The following is a 17,607-nucleotide window of genomic DNA, read 5'->3' as shown; positions in this document are numbered from 1 at the left end:
GTCCAACTCTTTTGGGACCCCACGGACTGTAGCCCACCAGGCTCCTCTGTCCATGGGATTCTCCAGGCAAGAATACTGGAGTAGGTAGCCATTCCCTTCTCCAGGGGCATCTTCCCGACCCAGCGTTGGAACCCGTGTCTCCTGCATTGGCAGGCAGATTCTTTACCGCTGAGCCACCAGGGAAGCCTGTGGGTTGGTTTATCTCCTGAGCAACAGGCCTGAGGGCTTGGAGGTCTACGTGGGATGTGGCAGACGACAGTGAATGTGGTTTCTTAAATTGGCCAAGAGGCAGGACAGGGTCCCTTCGTTTGCCACATACATCTCCCTTTCTGTTGTGGAGCATATCTTAGACACACACACGCACACAGACCTACATCCGTCTCGCCTCTCCCACCATCGACCCACTGTTTTCTTTCTCTGCACCTACTTGCCCAACCACCTGCCCAAGGTTATCAGGAAGTTTCTAGACGTCAGTTTTGTCTGTTTTCAGTACATATCTCTAAAAACAAACAATTTTTAAAACCTTTCCAAAATACTTAAATCACAACTTGAGAACATAATTCATGAATGTCATGGACTAGTCGGTGTTCAGACACCTCTAATGGTCTCATAAATGCTTTTTTACAGTTTGTTGCTTTGAATCAGGATCCAAATAAGATCCATACGTTGCAGTCGCTCCCTCAAGTCCCATGTTTACAGGTCTCCTCCTTGCCCCCTCCCTCCTTGGCATCGGTGCCTGTTCTGACCTGCAGGCCACATTTGGGGTCTAGACACAACCATTTCATTTATTTTATGTATTTAGGTCAAAACGTGACTTTTTAAAAAGCACTTCTTATGGAAATTTTCAAACACATGCAGAAATGACATCATAAACTCCATGCATCCATGATCCAGTTTCAACAATCTTCCCTTTTCTTGATCTTCGCAAACAGTTTTCAGTCCATCTGAAGACCCACATATGGGGTTAGCAGATTGTTAGGGATCCTACCAGACACCACTGTTCCCCCACCTCAGCTTTGCTCATTCTGTGAAAGAAAAGCATTGGGGGCAACTGAGGACAGCCTGGCGCTCAGGTCAGAACCCACAACAGACACATGTGGGTTCAGAGTGGAAACACAGAAGCCTCTGTAGGACCCAGTTTAGGATGAGGGTTGGGGGCAGAGGGTGGGAAGGGGGTGGGGGAGCCACCCGGGCTGGTGAAAACCCTTCAGATATTTTCTTTTCCCCCCTAAATTATTCCTGGACATGTTTATCTGATCTAACTTAAACCAAGTGAGCAGAACTTGAATAATTTTTTTAAATAATTTTATTTATTTATTCTTGGCTGTGCCTTCCATTTCTAGGAAGGGCCTTGTAGTGAGTGGTTTGTTTTTAGTGTGTTTGTTTTCAGAACAAAGGCAAATTTCTCTCCTTTATTTATGAATTTTGCAGCAACGATGACAGCAAAATCCTAGTCTCAGTGAGGACACTTGATCACATCAAGATGCCTTGTTGCGAGTTGTAATTTCCAAACTTAAAGGATAAAGTTCAATGATCTGGGAAATTCATCTCTATATTCTGCATCTTCCAAACCAGGACCCTTTTGACAGAGAAAGGGGGTGCTGTGAACAATTAGTGGGGCCGGTAGGTGTCCAGCCTCCTGTCCTGGGAAACTGTGATGCGGGGTCACCCTGTCATTATGGGACATCTTCCAAGCACACAAGGAATATCACCCGCCACCCCATGCTGTATTCCCAGGTGCTAGGGCTCATCCTCAGATGTAGCACTCCCACAACCCTGAGACCCAAAGGCTTGCCCTGTGGCCTGGGAGCAAAGCTTAGTGTACCAGCTAAGGCAGCTGCTAAGGCAGCTCTGGATGCCAGAACAAATGACCCCAGAAACCCAGGGACTAACACAAAGGAGTTTATTTCCTGCCAAGACCAATGGAGATGGTTTGGCAGACTTCCTCCACGGCTGATTTGGAACCTGGACTCCTTCCCGTGGTGTCCCCCACTACCTTCCAGAGCCTCGGAGTCCTCTGTTTTCAGCCAGAAGGAGGAGGGAAGGAGGCACCAGAGATTCTCAGACTCTTTGGCTTGGGGGTGACCCCTACCGCCTCCTCTGGCAGGCCCTGGACAGACTTGAGTCACCTTTCAGCCATTCAACACCATTCAACACACAGCTTCTGCCCATGGCCCCTCTGTCTCTACCCACCTGCTTCCCAAGTAAGCCCAGATGGCACGGAGAAGTCTTGGTGGGCCTACTATATGTTCCCTGGGCAGTGCTGGGGGTAAGGGCCTGCAAGCAAGGTGGTGTCTTGAACACTCTTGAAAAGTTTATGCAATCTAGTCCTGAGGCCAAACAGATACACGCAACGCTTTGAGGAAAGTAGCAGAGCCATGCAAAGGACCACTGTGCTACAGAGAATAACCAGAGCCACCGAGGGGGAAGGAGCAGACCAGACCAGACCCAGCAGCAGGAGCAACACTCAGCTGGATAAGGCCTTGTGGGAGAGTTTGGGAAAGGGAGGTGGGTTTGCAGAGAGGAGGGGGAAGCGTGATGAAAGCCGTGGGGACTGGGGATTGCACGGCTTCTGTAAAGATTCAAGCAGGATTTCAGTATTGGCAGGTGAGGGAAGCGACTCCCAAACACAGGGAAAATACACACCCGTGGCATTCACTCTGGGTGAATTTTCCATTTTATTTATTCATTTGGCGGCATTGGGTCTTCATTGTGGCACGCAGGATCTTTAGTTGTGGCATGCGGGCTCTAGTTCCTCAACCAGGGATCGAACCTGGGCTCCCCCTTCATTGAGAGCCTGGGGCCTTAGCCACGGGACCACCAGGGAAGTTCCAGGATGAGTTTTCTTAGAGAAGAAGCTTTGCCTGGGAAGGGGAGGAGGAGGCAAGCGTGTGGCCACGGCCAGCACAGGGATTTAAGGCCCATCGGCTACTTTTTGGCCAAACCACCAAACGCTGGCCCAGTCCATTGCAGGATATCTGCATGCAGGCGAAAGAAGGGCTAAAGCAAAACTCTGGGAGCCCTGCCACGTGGCTATTCCTTGGTGAGTTCAACCAGACCGGGTTTAGATCTAATTTGGCAGTTTCTAGAAACTGGAAATTGTAAGGGTTGTGTAGGCCCAGCAGGAGCAGCTCATAGGAAACTTAACAATGTCTGATGTAAAAGAAACAATGATTAATTTACAATTAGAAATGTGACATAGATATTTCCATAAATTAGCATAAATCTTTGGTCATCTACAGGCTGTGAAATGGGGGGGAAGAGGGGTGGGGAGCATCTAGTCCCTTTTACCTCAACCTCCAAGGTAAGGAACCCCCAGGTGACTTCTGGGCAACAATACTGTTAATTTGTTAACCCACCTCTTTTTTAAAGTGAAAGTGAAAGTCGCTCAGTTGTGTCTGACTCTTTGTGACCCCATGGACTATATACAGTCCATGGAATTCTCCAGGCCAGAATACTGGAGTGGGTAGTCTTTCCCTTCTCCAGGGGATCTTCCCAACCCAGGGATCGAACCCAGGTCTTCTGCACTGCAGGCATATTCTTTATCACCTGAGCCACAGTTCAGTTCAGTTCAGTTGCTCAGTCGTGTCCGACTCTTTGAGACCCCAACTGAGCCACAAGGGATGCCCTTTTTTTAAAAAGGTAATTTCTAATTAGATTCATTTCAGTTACAGCTTTATTTTTTTTTAACTGAGAATACTTCGTTCTTTCATCTTCAGTGTTTCTCTGGTTTCCTCCTTCAGGATTTAGAGATTATTCAGTTATCTCATCTCTAGCATTTTATTTGCCATTTAGTTGGATTTCACATTTATCCACTGTACCTTTGTGTACCAGGCCCAGGGGACACACAGATGAGATAAGGTATGGTGGGGAAGGGAAGAGAAATCCAGAAAACTTCCAGCTGAATGTATAAGTGGAATGTTCTGCCAGCCAAACGCAGCACCAACCAAATGACAGGGATGGGGGGAAATGGGGGGAATCCAGAAAGAATTCTCGGAGAAGGTGGTGCCGAAGGAGGTGGTGGCAGGCAAGGGAATTTTAGGCCAAGGACCAGCCTGAGCCTGGCGTAGAGATGGCCTGACTGGGGCCTGGTAAGGTTGGGGTGGGGGGCGGGGCGGACTAGCTCTACTGAAGGAAATCAACCCTGAATATTCTCTGGAAGGACTGATGCTGTAGCTCTGATACTTTGGCCACCTGATGTTACGAACCGACTCATTGGAAAGGACCCTGATGCTGGGAAAGAATGAGGGCAGGAGGAGAAGGGAGCGATAGAGGAGGAGATGGTTGGATGGCATCATTGACTCAATGGACATGAGTTTGGGCAAACTCCAGGAGATAGTGAAGGACAGGGAAGCCTGGTGTGCTGCAGCCTGTGGGGTCACAGAGAGTCAGACATGACTTAGTGACTGAACAACACCTGCTGAAGGATCCAAGGCTGGGAGTGGCTGGGGAGGAGGGGGAAAGGCAGGCAGGAGCCAGCCCCTACCCCCATCCCCAGGCTATTAGAGACCATGCTAAGGAGCTTGGTTCTCCTATTAGCAGGGCTGGGGCACAGCAGGCAGTTTCAGGAAAGGATTTCAGACAGGAGTGAAATGGGTTGGGTAGGCCTTTTAAGTATATCATTCTGTTTGGCAGTTTGAGCAATGGACTCAGCTATAATCCAGTAAAGTAGGGGAAAGCAGAGTGGCTTTCCTTGGGCAATTGGATGCAGTGGAGGGAATGGCTTGAGGAAATCTTTGGAAAGTAAAATTAGCAAAATTCATTGAGAATTTACATGGGGTGAGGGAGAGAGGGGAACCCAGGATGCTAGCCAGGCAGGTGGATGTTGGGGTTACAGTCTGCATCAGTCCAAGTCCAACCAGGAACCCCCAAACCACTCTGCACAGCCTTTAAAACAGCAGGGATTAAGGCAGGGACTGGTTACATTCTGATGGAAGAAACTCTGAGAAGCCAAGGGAACAGCAGGAAGCTGTTAGCACCTCGAGGGTGGAGGGGAAGAGACAGGAGGCTGCCCTATCACAGCCCAGGGAGAGGACAGGTGGGAGGCGGCAACCGCAGTGTGCCTCCCCGGATGGAGCCAAAGCCACTGCCAGTCTCAGCAGTGCCCCCATGTGGCCAGACTCACTGGGAAAACAGCTGAAAAGGGCAAGGATTTGGTCTGAACTCCAGCACACCAGGCCCAGTGGGCAACAGGGTAGAAAGGCGAGGAAGCTTAGTGGAGCGTGGGGAGCATCCATTTCTGGGCATGATGAGTTTCAAGATGGTCATGGGCCCTTCAGCAGAGGTGTCCAGAAGGAACTGGATAAGGGCAGGAGAGGTCTGCACCTTTGGAATTTACCAGCCTACAGGCAGTAGTTCAGTTGCCATGGTGACAGCAATGGATGTGCTCATAGGGCAAGTATGTTACATAAAAGAAACATTCAAATTATTTTCCCAAATGGTTGCATCATTTTCCAGTCCCTGCAGTTTTACAATCTATCCACTCCACATTCTCTCCAACATGTAGTCTTTTAGTTTCCAGCAGTTCCAGAGAGTGTGGAATGCTAGCTCACTGTGGTTTTAATTTGCATTTCTCTGGTGACCTTTGAGATTGAGCATTTTAGGAAAGACTTGCATATTGGCCATGTGAACGCACCTCTAGATTTCACTCAGAAGGCTTCTAGGAGGGTATTTGAAAGGGGAGTAGGGTGGAAATGTGTGTGGCCAAAGGTTCCTCCCGACTTCCAGGTCTCATATCACATTTTAAAGCAGCATGTGGGCCTTTCAGGCAACAGGTTTGTCATCTCAGAAAAATTTGGGGGTTACCTCTGAGTGCCTGAGCTAAAAGTGTGAACTTGGAGCCTGAGAAACCTGGGTTTAAACCACCACTTGCTTGCTGGGATGCAGCAGGCTCAGTATTTTCATCTGTAAAATGGGCACGGTATCTTTTTGTAGGGTTGCCATGAGGATTAAATCAGATAGTGTGGGTAAGTGGCCAGTTCGGTATCTGGCACATAATATGAACTCAGTTAACAAGAGCAAATGTCATTGGCATTGTTACTAGAATCAAAGATCTGCTGGAGATTATCTATATTTCATAGATGATCACATGGAGGTCTGGGCTAGTTAAGTCTCCAAAGAAACCTGCTAATTAGCACAGAGCTGGGATAAAACTGAGGTCTCCTCATTCTCTAGCTAGTTACTAGCCCTCTGACCACCTGTCTCCAGCTTTTTATCACTCATTTATACCCTGTATCAGGCTTGGATTAGTGAAAACAATCTTTGTCTGAATCATTGTTTTAGGGCACAGAATGGACTCAGTGACAAATTCCAATCTGAATCTCTGTAGTTGAGGATTCTTACAGACAGGGCAGAGCTCAACATCAGGCTCTTGCCAGCTTATGTTTGCTGTTTCAAAAAAACATCACCCCCGCCAAGTGATAACTACAGGTAAATTTTGTCCCAATTACACCCATTCTCTTTCCATCGCCAGCCCCACCCCCCTCTGCCTGAAGGACTGGGCGGGAAGGAGCATGACAACTAGCTCAAGGCTTCTAGTTGCTTCACCCGGTATCATCCATCCTGCCTTTCACATTTGTCTCCCAAAGACACAGCAGATTGGGTTGAGTACTCCAGCGCTGCCTTTTGGAAAAAGTCGTTTACTGTGGAGTAACAATATTCCTTTGCTTCTGTTAAGTATTTGGAGGTCAGGCCTAGGATCACACTACCTCCACCTGCCCTGGAGACCAGGATGGGTGGCAACCAAGAGGATTCAGGTGAAAAGGATTTTTTAAAATACGAAAAAGAGAAACGTGTTTGCAAACATTCAACCACAACCTTAACGCAGTTGTCACGGGATGACGGTTCTGAAATGAAGCAAGGGAGCGGGGTCAGGAAATTGATCAGGGCCCGGAACACGGCGAAGGTCAAATGCCATCACTCCCGACCCCTTCATCCCAAGATCTCTCGGTCCGCTCTCGGGCTTTACTGGGCCTGCTACCCTCTTATCGCCCGATCGGTGTCTCGGTCACTAAATGCCCTGAAGGGTGCGACGAAGCGCCCGCCCCACGCCACCGCCGAGACCGCAGGCGAAAATGAGCGGCCCTCGAGACGCAGCCCAAGGAACGCCCCAAGCGCCGGACCCGGAAGCAGTCACTTCACGTGCCCTGCGAGAACTTGCCAGGTACCGGCCTAGAGAGTGGGGCGCCTCCGACTCTGCGTGCTTACGTCATCGCGTAGGCTGGCGGGGCCGCGAGATAGGGGAGGTGACGTATTGGGAGCGTCAAGCGGCTGTGGGCGGACCCAGGGGGCTAGGGCGGAAGATAGCACCGCCTCTTAAAGCCGCCGGGGGCCTCTCGGGGTTCCGCCGCGCGGGCCTCACGCCGCGTCTGCTTTAAGAGTCGCCGTGACACGTGTGTGAGGCGCCGGAGACCCGGATGGTGCGTGTGCGGGGCCCGTGCCGAGTAGACGCCAACGCCGCTGGCCTGTAGCCGGGCCGGCTGAGGGCCGGGTAAGCTGGGACCAGGTTGGGGCGGCGCGCAGTCTGGCTGTGGGACTTCCCCCGGGAGTTTGCCGCCCGACGCGGGGCGCACCCGTGGACACTCGTGGGGAGACATGGGTGTTTGCGCTGGGCTTGGAGGTCCACGGGTCCTCAGAGCTGCGCAGTCCGCGAGGGGCTCCGGGGTCCACGGGGAGGCCCTGGGGCGTGCGTACGCCAGGGGCTCTGGGGCCCATGGAGCGGACCCTAAATGCCTGTCCACGAGGGGTTCTGGGGAGGCCCTAGGGCTGCGCAGTCCCCGAGGGCTCGGGAGTCCACGGGGAGGCCCAGGAAGTGTGCCCTCCATCCGGGCTGCCCCAGGTCTGCTCTCTGCTCTTTTCTGCGCTTCCAGAGCGACCCACGGTGCAGGGGAGAGCTGGCCCGGTCAGGAGCCCAGGCAGGCCAGGAGGCAGCAGCCTGTGACGGTGTCGGGCAGGTCGTTACGGACAGAAACATCATTTATCCAGGGTTCAGATTTTCTCTAGAGTGGCTTAAGTTAGAATCAGAGGGAGGGCATTCGATTTGGCAGCAGGGCTGATGTCTTATTCCTTTATCTTATTTGTAAGAAATGTGGGAAGGTTCACTCCTGGAGAGAATAATGTTCCTCATGGTTATGGTGAAGGGGTGGGTTCAAGATGGTGAGTTTTTAAAATACCCATTTCTTTGGTCTGGTAGTATTGGGTCTCCCCTGGGGTTCCCGGAGCTAGAGCAGCCTCCTAAAATAAAGATGGAAGAGAGGAAAAACATCCTGATCCTGCCTCAGTCCACCGTCTGTAAGGGAGGTGGAGAATCAGGTCTCCGGGGAGACGGACATTCAGTTTGCTCTTTCCTGGCTGGGGCCCGGAGCTGGCTTTGCTGTAGAGGCCTCAGGGAGGCCCCAGCCTCTGGGACTCCTCCCCGCCAGCACGTGGTTGACCCTGTGAGTCTTGAGCGCATTTTATGCTGGAAAAGTGCATTTACAGGGAGGAGGGAGAGAAAATGTGTTTGAATGGCGATGGAGAAAGCTCTGTTTGAGTAGAAGTAGAAATGTGCACGGAAAAGTACGAGCCTAAGTATGAGCCGTTCCTGGACAGTGGGAAACGTGGGCTGGAAAGAGCATCCTGCAGAGTTTTGAAGAGTGTGTTACCAGGTGTGTACATCAGAGGCCTTTTGATGGTGTATTACAAGAGCATTTTTCTCAAGGTGGCTGCACCTTGGAGAGAAATCATTTGTAGGTTGTTGCTTAATGTTTTGGGTGGGATTGGTGATGTAGAGGTTGCACCTTTCTGTCAAAACTGGAAAAATTCGATTTGTTCAAAGTCTCTTGACTACACATTGAGGAGTGGGCTCTGTAGGATAGGCGTTCTCTGAGTTGTTTATCTCAAATGAAATGTTAAATCTCCCAAGTTCTGCTTATCCTCTAGCTTCAAGAGTTTCCCGAACCCATGTCTCTGCTCATGACAGTCCTCAGCGATACAGGATGTTGACAAGAAGAGGGACATTGTAGGATGTTTTCGTGAGAAAAATCTTTACACATTGACTTCATTCTGAGATCGTGTTCATTGTGTCTCTTTTTTTTGAGTTAATATGCTTTTATTTATGGACATCAGACATGGTGTAGTACCTAAAACTTGCTGTGAAGTAATGGGGACAGGAGAGGAATTGCCTGATCCCACCCAGTAATTATTGAAGCTGAATAAGGGGATCATGGCGGTTCCCTGTGCTGTTCTCTCTACATTGTATATGAATGTTTTCACAGTAAAAAGTTTTTAAGTACCTTAATTTTCTGTAATCATAGTGATTGTGGTTGGTAATTCAGGAAAAAACCCACAGACTTAGCTAGAGTGAAAATTTGGCAACTGTCATTGCACGTTCGCTTTTCTTTTTTTTTGAAATCTTACTGGCTCATGAAAACTGAAAGTTGGAGATGATTATCTATTATCTCCTACTCTTTGCAAATGCAGTGAAGATTGGAGTTGACTAGTGAGTGTGGGGGAGATATTTGTTCATTGGGCTTGTCGCTGGCATGAAGGTTAGGGTCTCTAGTGGAGGGCAGGGTTTTCGTATTGTATCCATCAAAATCGTTTGCAGCTAGTTAGCTCAGCTGTCCTCCGCTCTTCCTGTGTCTCGCACTATCCGTATTCCTTCTGCCTTAATGCTGACTGTTACTGGAAGATGGTTGGCCTTCCTGCTTGACATCCACGGAGGAGGGCTGGTGAAATGTTGGGAAGAGAGGTGGCTTCATCTGGTGCGCTTTCATCCCACAGATTCTGACACCCCTTCCGGACAACACGCTTGCAGCTCTGATGATTTAACGGGCCCAAAGCTGGGAAGCACGTGATTTTGAGGGCCCAGCACCCTGCCTACCTAGTCCGGCCAAGCACCTGACCCCACGCTGCAGGAACAGCACTCCAGAGTTCAGACACCCCAGGTAAGCCCGCTAGTGATCCAGCAGCCATTGTTCAGTTTGGTGGGCTCTCTTAGATAGTTCTCCTTAGGAAAGCTTCTTTTATTTTTTTTCATGTCAAAGAACTTGTGCTTGCTTGCTTTTTTTTTTAAATAATGTTTTTACATTTCTGTTCTCTATAGAAATTTTTATAGAAAAAGAAATTTGATCCATATACAGAATTAGGTGCCCCATAACTTAAATCTGGGTGATTTCATCAGAGGTTCTGGAGGGAGTCTTTTCACTCCAGCAGAATTTTGGGTCCACCTGATCAGTTGGGTCTCCTGGGTCTGGCCACAGACCACATACCCAAGGAAGTCATCTTTTTTTCTGATGGGAGTGAGTTATATAAGGAACCTCTTATCTAATTGTGACTCAAATAGTCCTTGAGCTTTGGCCAGATGGTTGAGAGGTAGTGGATGGGAAGGAAAAGTGGTAGGTCCACGTGTAGCGGTCAGGGGTGTTGGGGGTTTCTGGTTTGTTACACTGCGGTTCCTCAGCTAGTACTCAGCTCTTACCCAGTGTGTGTCTCCCCATTAACCTCACAGGCACCTTTAATGCTGTTCTTATTCCTATTTTATAAAGAATAGGCTCTGGCAGTCACAGTGATTTTTTTCCCTGGAGTTTATAGCTAATCCAAGATGGAATAACACAGGCATTCCAGAGTCCAGGCTGCCGCCACGCCCCTGCCTGCTCCACCACCTCAAGCTTCCGCATCTTGGGTATACTTTTCTGGTCCTGTTTCTATCATTTGTCTCCTCTCTCACTTTTAAAAAAGATAGCCTGCACAAGCGCTATCCGATAACGCAAGCAACAGGTATCATCGGGTTTTACATTGGCCACGTTAGAAAATGAAGCAGGTGGAATGAATTTTATTTAACCCAGTATACGTAAAATATGATTATTTCAGGGCTTCCCTGGTGGTCTGGTGGTTAAGAATCAGCCCGCCAGTGCGGGGGACATGGGTTCGATCTCTGGTCTGGGAAGATCCCCAGTGCTGCAGAGCAGCTAGGCCGGTGTGCCACAACTGTGGAGCCAGCGCTCTAGCGCCCACGAGCCACAACTACTGAAACCCGAGCGCCTAGAGCCTGTGCTCTGCAGCAGGAGAAGCCGGTGCAGTGCGAAGCCCGTGCCTCGCAACTAGAGCGTAGCTCCTGCTCGCCACAACTAGAGGAAGTCCGGGGACGACAAAGAAGACGCGGAGCAGCTGTAGATAAACGAATAAAATAAAAAGTACACTTTGGCTTATAACCAGTCTTAAAATTACTGAGACGTTTTACTTTGCAGACTTCGAAGTCCACGTGTTTTACACTTGCAGCGCATCCCAGTTTGGACCAGCCTCCTCTCTTGTGTTTGGTGGCCCCTTAAGGCTCATGGTCTTCTTGGTTTTGAAGACTGTGGGTCTGAACACACACACTCACTCTTATCTCACTCACCTTGGGAATTCCTTTATTACGTGGATTTGTGTGTGTGACCAGAGTGTCTTGCAAGGTTAGCATTTCCCTGGTTTTGAGCAGATGTTAGCCCACGTGGCCGCCCTTTGAGGGAGATTACACCAGGCGTGATGTCCAGAGTCACTCGATGGTATTTCCTTCTGTTTATTTAAATTTTGTGTATGTATTTTACTTTTCGTTGCTGCATGCAGTTTTCTCTAGTCACACAAGCGGGGGCTGCTCTCTAGTTGCAGCGTGGGCTTCTCATTGCAGTGGCTTCTCTTGTTGCGGAGCACAGGCTCTAGGCTTACGGCCTTCGGTTGTTGCAGTGCGTGGGCTTAGTGTTAGGTTGGTACAGCAGTAATTGCAGTTTCGGACCGTGAATTTTAAATCATTATAACTAGGCTTAACCACGTCTTTATTAATCAAAATAGGAACCCTTACAATCAACACATTTTTGCTGATGAGAGGTAAGTTTGTTTTTTCCTGTAGCATAAAAAATCCTTGCTTCCGGATTCAGCGAACTCTTGGAAAGCAGTTTCTGCCTCCTGCTGGTTGCGAAAACGTCTTCCCTGCAAAAAGTCGTCGTGATGCTTGAAGAAGTGGTAGTCAGTTGGCGAGAGGTCAGGTGAATGTGGTGGATGAGGCAAAACTTTGTAGCCCAGTTCGTTCAACTCTTGAAGCGTTGGTTGTGCGACATGTGGTCGGGCATTGTCATGGAGAAGAATTGGGCCCTTTCTGTTATACCAGTGATGGCTGCAGGCATTGCTGTTTTTGGTGCATCTCATCGACTTGCTGAGCATACTTGTCAGATGTAATGGTTTCACTGGGATTCAGAAAGCTGTGGTGGATCAGACCCAGCGACAGACCACCAGTGACCATGACCTCTTTTTGGTGCAAGTTTGAATTTGGGAAGTGCTTTGAAGCTTTTTCTTGGTCCAACCACTGAGCTGATGGTTGCTGGTTGTCATAGAAAATCCACTTTTCGTTGCACTTCGCAATCCAAGAAATGGTTTGTTGTGTAGAATAAGAGAAGATGACACTTCAAAATGACATTTTTTTTCCAGTCAGCTCATGAGGCACCCACCGTCTGAGCCTTTTTCACCTTTCCAGTTTGCTTCAGATGCTGAAACGTTGAGCTCTTAGGCAGCTTCTTGTGTAGTTGTGAGAGGAGCAGCTTTGTTGATGGCTCTTAATTGGTCATCGTCACCTTCCACCGGCCGGCCACTGCGCTCCTTATCATCCTGGCTCTCGTCTCCTTTGCAAAGCTTCTTGAACCACCACTGCGCTGTACATCCGTTAGCAGTTGAGCCAAATGCATTGTTGATGTTGCAAATTGTCCCCACTGCTTTATGACCCACTTTGAATGTGAATAAAAAAAGGCTCGATTTTGCTTTTTGTCTAACATTTCTATAGTCTAAATGTAAAATAGCAAATAATTTAGTTCATTAGCAAAAAAAAAACAGAAAGCGAGAAATATGCATTAAAATGATGTATAGCATAATCACATTTATGTAAGAGTGTATTTCCAGTATCAAACCGCAAAGTGCAACAATGCAAAACCGCGATTACTTTTGCACCAAGCTAATAGTTGCGTCACACAGGCTCAGTGGTTTTGGCATAGGGGCTTAGTTGCCCTGAGGAGTGTGAGATCTTCCTGGACCAGGGATCAAAGCCGTGTCCCCTGCATTGGCAGGTAGATTCTTCATCACTGGCCCACCAGGGAAGTGCCTACTCCATGCTACTTCTTGAAGAGATGACATGAAGAGGGTAGTCTGACCTCCTCAGGGAGGTCTGTCTATTTAGCGCTGTTGGCGGAGGCACTGTGTCTGTTTTGAGAAGAGAGGGGTGGATGCTGCTGTGTCTGAGCGGTCTTGTGTCTTCCGCTTGCTCTGTAGGATCGGCGGCTGATCCAGAGCTGCTTTCATGGTGGGACCCATCCCTAAGGCTCAGGAGGGGGTTGTCAGAGAAGGGACCCATCCCTAAGGCCCAGGAGGGGTTGTCAGAGGAGGGATGCTCTGCTCCGGGGGCCTGCTTACCCGCTGCTCTGTGTTCTCGTCCCCCAGTGATGCACCATGCCCATCGTGGACAAGCTGAAGGAAGCCCTCAAGCCTGGCCGCAGGGATTCGGCTGACGATGGGGATCTGGGGAAGCTTTTGGCCGCCTCTGCCAAGAAGGTCCTTCTGCAGAAGCTGGAGTTTGAGCCGGCCAGCAAGAGTTTCTCCTACCAGCTGGAGTCACTGAAAAGCAAATATGTGCTGCTGAACCCCAGGACAGAGGGAGCCGGGTGCCACCGGAGCGGAGATGAACCACCGGCCCGGAGACAGGGTACAGACGCAGAGGGTGGTGCCGAGAGGGCCCAGCCATGTGCTGACAGGCAGAGGGACGAAACACTGACCAGTAGTGGGAACAGAAACAACAGTGTGGTCAGCTGTGAGGGTCGGGCGTGGGGCCAGTAGGTTTTAGCCGCAGGAGTAACAGAACAGGGTGGTGAGAGCGAGCTCTGTCTCGAGAGGTTCAGGAACAGGGCTTGGAAACTAGAAGGCGACGTGGGTGGGGTCAGCGCCAGGGCGTGCTGACTCCAGCTGTCCACGAAAGCTCGTGCACAGAGGGGCTCTGGGGCTCCAGGCCAAGGCCGTCGAGGAGAGCTGTGGGGTCACAAGCTTCCTCCTGGGCTCTGGAGTGGGGACCCAGGTACCCCCAGATGCCGCCTCCTGAGCTTGCGCCTGTGGACTGTGTTGGGGCTCGGACATCAGGCTCTCCTCTATGCTGTCCCCCCACTCCAGGCAGCGAGCACGCCTACGAGAGCTGCAGCGACGGGGTCCCCGCACCCCAGAAGGTGCTCTTCCCGGTGGAGCGGCTGTCACTGCGCTGGGGGCGTGTGTACCGTGTGGGCGCTGGCCTGCACAACCTCGGCAACACCTGCTTCCTCAACTCCACCGTGCAGTGCTTGACCTACACGCCGCCCCTGGCCAACTACCTGCTCTCCAAGGAGCACACGCGGGGCTGTGAGTGAGCGCGGGGCTGGGGGGGCTGTTGCACATGCGCAGCTCTGAGCGTGCCCTTGCCGCGGGGCCGCTGTGGGTGCTCAGGACCAGACTTTCCCTTATTTGGACAAACCCGTGTTCTCCTGGTGCTGCCATTCTTAGCCTGGGTCAGATTTAGGAGTCAGGTTCATGCTACGTAGTGACTGATAAATTGTAAATTTGAGGTGTGCCGGCCGCAGGATGGGCAGTGGAAGAGAATCCAGGTAGAGTAACAGTCTCTAAACTGATCTGAAAGTAATCACCTAGACAGCAGAAAGGGCTTTTGGAAAACACCTCCAAAATACGTACGTTCAGTTATCGCATCCGTTATAGTAGCACCATCTTTCGTGCATCGTAAAATGTTCTCCAAAGTGGAAATTGAATATCAGTAAACTAAAGAGGAAAGAAAGGAGAACTTCACCAAACAGAACAGAACAGAAAGTCTGACTAACCTTTCAACCGTTAACAAAATTAAATCAGTGGTTAACTTTTTTCCCCATGAAGAAAACACCAGGCTGAGACAGTTAGTGAATGAGTTTTACTGAAACTTTTAAGAAACAGATCATTTCAATGCTTCACAACCTCTTCCAGAGTAAAAGAAAAAGAGAGAAACTTCCTAGCTCATTCAGTGGGGTTCTCTTGATTTGGGTAACAAAATTAAACCAGCACAATACGAGAAAAATTAAAGTTCCATCTCATTCGTGAATAGATATGTAAAAATTCTAGGTAAAGTACCAGCAAATTCAGGAGTCTTGTAACCACTGTGAGCAGCTTGTGCTCATGCTAGAAACGTGGGGATGTTCTGATGTCAGGCAGTCTCCACGTGTGACTGTGGAGCGAGCGGAGCACAGCAGCTGCGGGAGCACCCCGAGGCCGGCCGGCCTGGCTTACGTCCTGGCTCTGCCACCCAGTGGCTGTGTCCTTGGAAGTCACCTGACTGGTCCCCCATCTGCAAACTAATAATAATATCGCCTTCGTAGTGTTTTTATAAAACTTCAGTGAATCACATACAGTGCTTAGAATAGCCCTTGGCACACAGTAAGTTCTACATGAAAGTGTTAGTGTCTCACTCGTGTCCAACTCTCTGCGACCTCATGGACTGTAGCCTGCCAGGCTCCTCTGTCCATGGGATTCTCCAAGCAAGAATACTAGAGCAGATAGCCCATTTCCTTTTCCAGGGGACCTTTCCAACCCAGGGATCGAACCCCAGTCTTCCGCATTGCAGGCAGATTCTTTAACGTCTGAGCCGCCAGGGAAGCCTCAGGTTCTATGTACGTGACTGTTAGTTTTGCTACCTTAGTTGCTGTCACTTAATTAATAGATTAAGAGAGAAAGAGCACTTGGAAATAGATGTCCCCCCAAAAAAATTATGATTAAAAGAAAACTCAGCACAGTAGCAACAGAAAGAATTTTTACTAATGTTTATAAAAGGTGTCTTGCAAAAACTACAAAACATTCCAATTAGGAAAATACCAGAAGTACATTTTTAAAGTAAGGAGAGAAGCAAGGAGGGCTGCTCTGTGCGCTTGTGTTTGATGTTTGATGTGCTGGTCCCGGCCAGAGCAGTGACGCAGGAGACAGGAGGGAGTGACGCTCTCCTTGGTTGAAAATGATATTCCTGCAGCAGAAGTCATAGACAGATTGGAAATTGGGGGGAATTCCTCGTCAGTCCAGTGGTTAGGATTCTGAGCTTTCAGTGCCAAGGGCCCAGGTTTGATCCCTGGTCGGATCTGTTTGGGAAGGACATGCACTATATTTGAGGTTACAGTATCTTGAAGAACTAGGGACGTGCTTGCCTTTGGACCCAGAAGCGTATCTTGTAGGTGTGTGCCTTAGAGAAACCCTCAGGCATACAGGAGGTGGGTACGGGACCATTCACCCCAGCGTTGTGACTGTAGGAAGAGGGAGGGGTTGACGTGAGTGAGTAGGGGACTGTGTGGGTGGACTGCGGTCTGGAGGGAGGGCTAAAAGGCAGCTTGGTACAGGTCATAAAAAAGCGAGCTTAAACGTGCAGCTGCAGTGCGCTGGTGAGTGCCACGTGTGGAGTAGGGTGAATCTATGACTGGGAACAGCGCTGACCTGTCAGCGGGTCCCTGCTGCCAGAGGTCAAGGGACAGACGGAGGACGTGGGGCGCGGGGGTGTGAGAGGCTGAGAGGGGAGTTCAGCTGTCACACCTGTGCTTGCCTTACAAATCACCTAAAATGGGGTGTCGTCTTTGCTCTTCTCTTTGTATTTAAGATAGTTCATAATTAGAAGCATAGCTAGGATCTGCCTGCCAGTGCAGGAGACGGAAGAGACGCAGGTTCACTCCCTGAGCCAAGAAGAGCCTCTGGAAGAAGAAATGGCCACCCACTTCAGTATTCTTGACTGGGAAATCCCGTGGACGGAGGAGTGGGCTACGTACAGTCCAGGGGGTCACAGAGAGTCAGACACGACTGAGCACACACACGCACAGAAGTATAGCACTGTCTAGCCTAATGCCTGGGGGAACAAATAGTTTATCCCAGCAGGGGCCTGGCCCAGCCTAGGGGGCACCATCTGGTCAGCAACAACTGGTCCCGCCTCCATGTTGGTGTCCCCTGGGGCAGCAGAGCCGCAGAGTCGGGCAGGTAGACTGGGAGGGAGCAGGTGCCTGGGGTCTCCCCGGAGCTGGCTGAGCCCAGATGTCTCCTGGGGGCAGCAGAGCAGAGGTTCCACGGTGAAGAGCGAGTGAAGGGGGTGTCTGTCGGGAAGCCCGAAATGTTCTCTGTCATTGACCATGTGATGCGATTTGCAGGTCAGAGGACACATTCTAAACCGAGCTTGGCAGCTCACACTCCGTGGGCTGGGTCTCACGGAGAGATGGGTTCCCAGGTGCCACCAGCCTTGCAGGGCTTGGGCGGGCTGGGGGGCTCTGCTTTCTGCCAGCCAGGAGGCTGTGTCGTCAGCTCTCCTGGGAACTCCCAGGGCCCTACCGTGACCGCGTGTCCACGCCCGCAGGTCACCAGGGCAGCTTCTGCATGCTGTGCGTCATGCAGAACCACATCATCCAGGCCTTCGCCAACAGTGGCAACGCCATCAAGCCCGTGTCCTTCATCCGGGACCTGCGAAGTAAGAGCGGCTTCCTCCTGGGGAGGGCGGCATTGCCAGGGGTGCTGGCGGAGGGCAGGAGGCGGGAGTGGGCTCGAGCCTGGAGGCCTCATGCACAGAGTGGAGCAGACTAAAGC

At 50.4% G+C, this 17,607-nt stretch overlaps 1 protein-coding gene across 1 annotated transcript in view; it reads left to right on the top strand.

Moving 5' to 3' along the window:
- The first annotated feature begins 7,297 nt into the window (after nt 1–7,297).
- USP36 (ubiquitin specific peptidase 36) overlaps nt 7,298–17,607 on the top strand; it is a 32,630-nt gene continuing 22,320 nt past the window's right edge. Inside the window, exons 1-5 of the mRNA XM_010856270.1 lie at nt 7,298–7,489; nt 9,763–9,926; nt 13,441–13,702; nt 14,161–14,382; nt 17,381–17,491. Of these exons, the coding sequence (XP_010854572.1) occupies nt 13,450–13,702; nt 14,161–14,382; nt 17,381–17,491 (586 nt within the window). The 5' untranslated portion in view covers nt 7,298–7,489; nt 9,763–9,926; nt 13,441–13,449. The remainder of the gene's footprint in view (nt 7,490–9,762; nt 9,927–13,440; nt 13,703–14,160; nt 14,383–17,380; nt 17,492–17,607) is intronic.

The sequence above is a fragment of the Bison bison genome, unplaced genomic scaffold, assembly GCF_000754665.1.
Source record: "Bison bison bison isolate TAMUID 2011002044 unplaced genomic scaffold, Bison_UMD1.0 scf7180017864371, whole genome shotgun sequence".
NCBI classification, from domain to species: Eukaryota; Metazoa; Chordata; class Mammalia; order Artiodactyla; family Bovidae; genus Bison; species Bison bison.
This window is presented reverse-complemented; position numbering and strand designations above follow the sequence as displayed.